At 33.7% G+C, this 9,588-nt stretch overlaps 1 protein-coding gene across 1 annotated transcript; it reads right to left on the bottom strand.

Annotated features, from left to right (window-relative positions):
* Positions 1-234: 234 nt before the first annotated feature.
* On the bottom strand, positions 235-5,075 carry LOC121878815. The gene is made up of 2 exons (XM_042385235.1): positions 4,832-5,075; positions 235-1,557 (listed from the first exon to the last, which is right to left on the bottom strand). The coding sequence occupies exons 1-2, from the start codon at positions 5,058-5,060 to the stop codon at positions 779-781; spliced, it is 1,008 nt and encodes a 335-aa protein (XP_042241169.1). The 5' UTR covers positions 5,061-5,075; the 3' UTR covers positions 235-778.
* Between the last annotated feature and the right edge of the window lie 4,513 nt (positions 5,076-9,588).

A 9,588-nucleotide genomic window follows, 5' to 3' on the forward strand; every position in this document is an offset into this window, starting at 1 on the left:
AACCTTCTCCCTCATCAAGTTATATTCATATTTTTTCAAGGTAAAGTGTAACATTTACTGTATGATTTCATTACAGTATTAGATATGAATAACATTTACTTAGACTGCTATCCTTTGTGTTAGGCTAACTACTAAATTTTTTTCGATTTCGAGTAATCTGCGCCAAACCCTATTTTCTCCATAAGCCCTGTTATTTCTAGTGCGCGAATTTCTACAACGCGAGGTTTTACAAGAACACAACTATCGCGTTATAGCAGAACTGACTGTAATAAAAAGACTTCATTCAAAAGCGAATTTCATCTTTGATATTTTATGATAAAAATAATTCTTAACATCGTCTCTGAAGTGCTAATGCCTTGAAATCATTTGAATTTTGATATTCCCGGTATTTAACATTACCTTACGAGAATAAAAGGCCTGCTTACCAATTGTGAACACATTTAGATGAGGGATGTGGCTTACAGGCCAGGTTAGAGTGGAAGTACTATACAGTAGTTCTTCAAATATAATAAATTTTTTCCTTTTCCTCAAAAAGTTCAATAATTCCTTTGTTATGTCCTTCAGCAGCGACAAAGTCTAACTCCAAAATGTATTCTGCTTAAATTTACTTGTTTGCTTAAGAATTTTATTGCACTAAAAAGGTTGACATTTCTGATCACTAAACATATCACTAGCTTGCTTTTTTGGGAACAAAGATTGCAAAAAGGTTCACTATTAGGTTGTTTCCTTTTTAATTCTGTGATATAAAGGTTTTCTTCTGCACTTGGTATAACAGTACTTAATCAACACTTTTTCCTGCACCTGATATGGCAGAAACCAAACCTTCATTTTCTGTAATTTGCATGGAATCCAAATCTTCATTCTCTGTAATATCAACACTTCCTTGCATGGCAGAAACCAAACCTTCATTTTCTGTAATTTGCATGGAAACCAAATCTTCATTCTCTGTAATACCAACATTTTCTGCTTTAATTTGCATGGCTAAAACAAATTTTTCATCCATCTCAAACCCTACAGTGTCTGAGGACTCAGTATATTTTTCTTTTGTTGCTGAGGTCTTATGCTGCACTATGAGATCATCTGACAAAGCAGAATCACTGCTGGTTTTCTCAACTGTTCCCACTGGAGTATCCTCCTCTATCTTTCCTGGAAACACATTCTGCCTTTTCATTTGATTCTCTTGAAGGGATGTTTGATCACTATTGGAGAACCAGAGTTGTTCAACCTCTTGAATTGTGGGTCGGTCACCAGGTTTTTCAGCAAGAAGTTTTGGAATTGATGGCATTATGTGTAACTTTACCTCTTCAGCAGATTCAAAGTTGCCATTACCCTGAACACTTAGCCATAAAATTAACATTCCTACGCTGTAAATATTATCAGCAAAGGTGACAATGTCATCTTGCTGAACCTCTGACTTAGAACACGACGTTTCTTTCAGGGAGTTTGCTGCTACTGCCGCCTTTAATGGAAGAAGTTTGGCTGAACCATCAATCAAAACCACGTTCTTTGGATGGAGATTGTTGTATGTCTCACCTTTCTGGTGATAGCGAGCCAAATCTGAAAAATACAAATAATATTTACATTTACTTATCAATGATATGTACTGTACAGCAACAGCAGAAGTTGGTCCAATGCTGCATGTTCTGGTAAAACTGAATGGGGAAAGTTGAGATACAATTTAAATGGCGAGTTATTTAGAATTTATGATATGATATTGTCTAAGCATGAATAACACCGAAGGGGATGAAGATGTGGCCCAGTTTCGCAGGTACAGTAATCCCCATTTTTTCTTTATATCACGGTTTTGACCATTCACGTTTTTTTACTAAAAAATTATATACAGTGAGTTCTGCTATAACGCGAATTTGCTCTAACGCGATTTATGAATTAGGAACGATATTTGTATAACGCGAACGCTTGTTTGCTATAACGCGATTTTTGCTTACTATTTCTCCAATTTTGTGGTATTGACTGTGAATATGGTAAAAAAGAATATCTCCAAGAAGCGTTCTGGTGATAGAATTCCCGGTGATGATCGTAAAAGAAAGGATATAACACTTGAAGAGAAGCTCGATTTTATCAACCTCAAAATCACCCTTCTCCCCCATCAAGTTACATTCATATTTTTTCAAGGTAAAGTGTTACATTTACTGAATGATTTCATTATTAGATATGAATGTAACATTTATTTAGACTGTGCTATCCTTTGTGTTAGGCTAACTACTAAATTTTTTCGATTTCAAGTAATCTGCACCTAACCCTATTTTCTCCATAAGCCCTGTTATTCTATTACGCGATTTTCTATAACACGATATTTTACAAGAACACAATTATCGCGTTATAGCAGAACTACCTGTACCAGTATACAGTATTACCCCGCCTAACGCGGTTTCACTTAGCGCGTTTTACCATATACGCGGTGCCTCGCCAGAGCTGAACTTTCACTTAACGCGGGTTTTTTCTACATATACGCGGTGAGTGTCCGGCTCGAGAGCTATTTTTAAATTCGCCCCAACCCCCACCCGCCACCCTGCCTGACTGCTTGTTTTAGCTCATAAAATTCATACAAATTACCCAGCCAGAATATAATTTACATTGCTGGAATTCTTACAATATGATGATCATTTTGAATATAAACATCATAGATTTTGCATTAGACATACAAATTTTAGATATAAAGTTTATTCTGAGTAAATATGTTATTTTTTGTGCAAAATATATGACATTTGTATTCAAAATATTCCTGGGCTTTCAAGGAATCCAGCAATGTCAATTATATTATCCTAACTTTAGTTTGAGGTATTATTTATTACTAAAATGTAAATATTCTGGTTTTCCCACACATCTGGTGAGACGGTTGGTTGGGGGTGGGGGGAAGGGAGGGACCGACCGACCGACCATCTGTTACAGTGAAGAATATTTTTTTTTTTTTATTAACTGAAGATATTTGTTTTAGCTCATAAAAGTCATACAAATTACCCGGTCAGAATATAATTTACATTGCTGGAATTCTTATAATTTGATGATCATTTTGAATATAAACATCATAACTTTGCATTAGACATACAAATTTTAGATGTAATGTTTACTCTTGAGTAAATATGTTATCTTTTGTGCAAAATATATGACATTTATATTCAAAATATTCCTGGTCTTACAAGGAATCCAGCAATGTCAATTATATTATCCTAACTTTAATCTGAGGTATTATTTAATACTAAATGTTAAAAACTCTTGAAGGGAGGATTGGTGGGAGGTGGGGGGGAGGGTTGGGACTGACCGCGCGGTTGGAACATCATAGATTTTGCATTAGACATACAAATTTTAGATGTAAAGTTTATTCTGAGTAAATATGTTATCTTTTGTGCAAAATATATGACATTTGTATTCAAATTATTCCTGGTCTTACAAGGAATCCAGCAATGTCAATTATATTATCCTAACTTTAGTTTGAGGAATTATTTATTACTATACCTGGTTTTCCCCCAAAAATTTCTCAGAGGGAAGAGCCAGCGAGTGTACTGTGAGAAGAGGGGGAGGGAGTCGAGTCCATTATTTGAATGGACATTAACTTGGCGACTGTATTTCTCTATTTCTCTTAAGTATTAATTGTGTGCATGTACCATCATAAAATTAAGATGTTAGTTTTACTAGAACATAGGTATTGCGTTGGAAAAAGTGGAGTTTGGGGATGGGCCAGTTTCTATTGGAATTAATCCCATATGTTATGTTGTTCACTTAACACGGTACCCTCTGGGTTTTATTGACCGCGTTAAGCGGGGTACTACTGTGTGTATATGTATATATGTATATATATATATATATATATATATATATATATATATATATATGTATATATATATATATATATATGTATATATATGTATATATATATATATATATATATATATATGTATATATATATATATATATATATATATATATATATATATGTATATATATATGTATATATATGTATATATATGTATATATATATATATATATATATATATATATATATATATATATATATATATATATATATATATATATATATTGTTACGAACCCTCCAATCGATTGTCATGATCTACCTACCCAGCACCACGAGCAACGCCATCTAGGGACGAGACACGAGTATGACTCGTCTTAGTTACCACTCCGGGGTTTCCCTTCTCCATATCCTGGTTGTTGCGTCACTTCCTCCAAGTCTTCTTTGTCAGCTCGAATTCGAGGAGAGAGCACTACACTCTGGGAAGTGACCACAGGATCACCTATCCTGGAAACCTACGGCACAGTGACTACCTACCGTCTTCTACAATACTCAGCCTTACTCGTCAGCCATCTCAGCTCCTCACTTAAGTATTTGTAATCTTGTATTGCCTCTCCCACCTCCACCTTGCTTCACGATTGTTTTATGTTTTATTAATATGTATATACTGTTAATGTTTAGGTTAAGTTTGGTTAAGGGTAATTTATAAGCTGAATATTTTGTTAAGGATTTATGGTACTTTATTATACACAACGAAAACTCGCATCCTTTGTCTACCCTTTTATAGTCCGATTGTCTTTGTTTTTTTTTTGTTGCCTGTTGGGATCTGGGTAGACTTTTAACTATATTCTAAATCCAACTCGTAACAATATATATATATATATATATATATATATATATATATATATATATATATATATATATATATATATATATATATATATATATATATATATATATATATATATATATATATATATATATAACCTTTTGAACAACATATGCTGGTAATATTCACCATATTGTATGTAACTTGAAAAACAGAGTGCATATCAACTTACCTTGTACAATATCTTTAACCAGTGGTAAAAGTGTTTCCGGGGGGATGGACTGCATCGAGTTTGTGACAAGCTCGTAAAGGGTTAGAGGCTCTTTGGTGCCACCTTCATCAGCCTTACAACCATCTGACATCTTCATAGGAGTTAAATTATTCACCTGGTCAATCAACTGATGGATGGCACTCAGTTTACTAATACCATTCTCAATTCCTGCTTCCACTGCTTGTACCATTGTCTTCGCAATTCCTTTTCCCTAGTTAGAGTAAAATGGAATTTTTTTTAATAAATATTTTTTCCAATTGAACTTGCTTAAAAATAAAGTATTGTGTTCCAAACTGACCATGTTGTAACGCTATGTAATGTACTTTACTAAGTCACTTGCTCTCAATAAAACAAGGAGGTGATTTAGGTGATGTGAGTAAGGAACTGCATATGAGAACCTTATGATTAAAAGTGATGAGTAATCTATTCTTAAAAAAAAAAAAAAAAAAAAAAAAAAAAAAAACAAGTGTCTTCCCTTACTCAGATGGGAAAATGAAACATTACAGTATTAGGATGTATGACTGAATATATATACACAACTCAACAATACAGTATATGACAAAGCAGGTTAAAAATATATTACGTAAGAATTGCATTATTAGATGATCACAAAGCATAGAAAATACTGTATGTAACATACTATACTCTGATCACTCCAAGCTTACAACTTGGCCAAATCAAAGAAAGCTCCCCAGACAGGGTTAATGTGAGTAGGGGTGGGGTGGCAAAATTACAGTAAATGCTGCTCATTATTTATAACTTTTTCTTTTTAAAAGTGTATCAACACATTTTAGAATACAGTACAGGTACGTTCAATAACTAATGTGTGTTAGTGAAGATATGACTAAAAGTTTAATGTGCAACCATCAAAACCATTCCACAATACTTACTTCTAAAGCTACAGAAGCTTCATATCCAAGAGCATTATTCAAGAGAGAGAAATTTTCATCCCAAGTAAACCGCCTTGGCCTCTTATGTCCTACAGCCAAATCTCTTAGGTAACTAGTAAAACGCGTGCATTCTCTCATGGTACATTTGAGAGCATTATCTAACTCAATCTGTGCTGCAGCATACCTCTCCTGCAAACCATTACCAGAGCAAATAGATTAAATATAAACTTAATAAATCCTCAACAATAATACAGAATTGTAATATACAGCAAATCTATACTATTTGAAATATATCTTAATTCATGACAATTTGGCTATTCCAAAATACAGTACAGGTACAGGCCTTGCGCACACATGCACACACACAAAAGCTCCAGTATTTCCCATAATGAATAAAACTACTTATGATCATTATAATTTAAGTCAGGCACGGGCAACACGCGGCCCAATCCTTGTCTTTGTGTGGCCCATGGAGCGATTGAGAAATTTTATTTCACGTGGCCTGCAGTTCAGGTAGATGCAGCCAGCTTATGATAAAGCAATACGCACACATGCACACACACAAAAGCTCCAGTATTTCCCATAATGAATAAAACTACTTATGATCATTATAATTTAAGTCAGGCACGGGCAACACGCGGCCCAATCCTTGTCTTTGTGTGGCCCATGGAGCGATTGAGAAATTTTATTTCACGTGGCCTGCAGTTCAGGTAGATGCAGCCAGCTTATGATAAAGCAATATTTATTAAAAGATATATATCTATCTTGATAATATCACACGGGAAAAGGGAAACAACGGAGCACCTTAGCTTTCGTCTTTATTCAAGACATCTTCAGAGGCAACTGGATTACATGGACAGAGAGAGGCTTAAATATACAGGGTGACCTTAAAAACATGAGGTAAGGTCATAATGATGTCATCCACTAATCCCCACACCAACACACACGTAGAGGAGCTTAAGAGAAGGGGGGTGACGTGACTAGTCCGGTCAGGTCAAAAATAAGGGACCCACTAAATAACTATCATACATCTAGATCAAAGGTTTTCAAAGCATTTCAAACCTTGGGCCACTGACAAATAAATTTATGTAACATATTTTCAGTTTTGAAATGACCATCACTAAGGTTTATTGATTTTAATTCCTTAATCAAACTAGCTTCAACCAGAAGTCCTTCTGTGACAAGATGATTTAAATACTTCTACGCTTTTCCCAAGCAATGGGATGATTATTATTCCTAACATGAACGAACAAGGCACTGCTTTCAGATGCTGTTCTGATATTGTACTTATGTTGTTTGATTCTGAGCTGCAGTGTTTTTCCTGTCTGTCCTACATAATTACAATTACATTTGCTTCATGGAATACAATAAACACTTCCATTTACATTCAAAATTGTGCTATTTCTTATTAACATATTGGTAATGGTTGAGTCATACTTGAAAACAACATTAATATTTAGTAGCTTGAGGGACCGAACTAACGGGACAAATTCATTACGATAGGGCAGTCAAAATATTCTTAAGTGTAGGAATTTGCCTGGTTTGAGAGGAATGAAAGGATTTTTTAGCCCTTTTAAAACAACGATCAACAAACACAGAAGGGTACCCGAGTTTCTGTGCAATGGAACGAATGTGTTTCAATTCATCGTCAATAAATTCAGTCACAAATACGCAGACATCTTAAGAACATAGCAGAAAAAACTGACATTTTGGTAGACTCCAGGTGATTCGATAAAAAGTGAATGAAACTGTCTACCTGTGTGGGCTTTCTATATATATATATATATATATATATATATATATATATATATATATATATATATATATATATATATATATATATATATATATATATATATATATATATATATATATATATATATATATATATACAGTCAACCCTCACTTTACGCGGTCCCACATTCCGCGTTTCTACGTTTACGCGGTGCTCTGCCAGAACCCAGGATGCTCACATTCCGCGGTGGGTGTACCCCTTTACACGGGTGAAGTATAATTTTTTTATTTAGCTCATAAAATTCACACAAATTATCCGGCCAGAATATAATTTACATTGCTGGAATTCTTACAATTTGATGATCATTTTGAATATAAACATCATAGATTTTGCATTAGACATACAAATTTTAGATATAATGTTTACTCCTGAGTAAATATGTTATCTTTTGTGCAAAATATATGATATTTATATTCAAAATATTCCTGGTCTTACAAGAAATCCAGCAATGTCAATTATATTATCCTAACTTTAGTCTGATTTATTATTTATTACTAAAAAGGTAAATAGTCTGGTTTTCCCACACATTTATCTGGTAGGGAGGGTTGGTGGGGCGTGGGGGGGAGGGAGGGACCGACCGACCTTCTGGCACGGTGTGAAGAATATTTTTTTTTATTAACTGAAGATATTTGTTTTAGCTCATAAAATTCATATAAATTACCTGGCCAGAATATAATTTACATTGCTTGAATTCTTACAATTTGATGATCATTTTGAATATAAACACCATAGATTTTGCATTAGACATACAAATTTTAGATATAATGTTTACTCTGAGTAAATATGTTATCTTTTGTGCAAAATATATGACATTTATATTCAAAATATTCCTGGTTTTACAAGGAATCCAGCAATGTCAATTACATTATCCTAACTTTAATCTCAGGTATTATTTAATACTAAATGTTAAAATCTAGATTTTTCACCCAACCTTTCTCTTGAAGGGAGGATTGGTGGGGGTTGGGGGAGGGTTGGGAAGGAACGACCATCTGGCCCGGTTGGAAGAGGGGGGGGAGGCAAGGTGGGGTACTTTGATTGACAGATAGTGTCGTGAAGAATATTTTTTTTTTATTAACTTAAGATATTTGTTTTAGCTCATAAAATTCATACAAATTACCCGGCCAGAATATAATTTACATTGCTGGAATTCTTACAATTTGATGATCATTTTGAATATAAACATCATAGATTTTGCATTAGACATACAAATTTTAGATATAATGTTTACTCTGAGTAAATATGTTATCTTTTGTGCAAAATATATGACATTTGTATTCAAAATATTACTGGTCTTACAAGGAATCCAGCAATGTCAATTATATTATCCTAACTTTAGTTTGAGGTATTATTTATTACTATACCTGGTTTTCCCCCAAAAATTTCTCAGAGAGGGAAGAGCCAGGGAGTGTAGTGTGAGAAGAGGGGGAGGGAGTTGAGTCCATTATTTGAATGGACATAAACTTGGCGACTGTATTTCTCTATTTCTCTTAAGTATTTACTGTGTGCATGTACCATCATAAAATTAAGATGTTATTTTTACTAGAACATAGGTATTGTGTTGGAAAAGGTGGAGTTTGGGGGCAGCTGGTCTCTATTTCATTTAATCCCCTATGTTATGTTATGTTATTCACTTTACGCGGTACGCTGTGGGTTACATTAACCGCGTAAAGTGAGGGTTGACTGTGTGTGTGTATATATGTGTGTGTATATATGTGTGTGTGTATATATATGTGTATGTATGTATGTATGTATATATGTATGTATATATATATATATATATATATATATATATATATATATATATATATATATATATATATATATATATATATATATATATATATATATATATATATACACACACAGTTGTACCCCACTTAACGCGGTCAATAGAACCCAGAGGGTCCCGTGTTAATTGAAATCCGCGTTAAGTGAACAACAGAACATATGGGATTAATTCCAATAGAAACCGGCCCGACCCCCAAACTCCACTTTTTGAAGACACATAACTATGTTGTAGTAAAAATAACATC

Source organism: Homarus americanus, unplaced genomic scaffold (genome assembly GCF_018991925.1).
Source record: "Homarus americanus isolate GMGI-L3 unplaced genomic scaffold, GMGI_Hamer_2.0 scaffold20663, whole genome shotgun sequence".
Lineage (NCBI taxonomy): Eukaryota > Metazoa > Arthropoda > Malacostraca > Decapoda > Nephropidae > Homarus > Homarus americanus.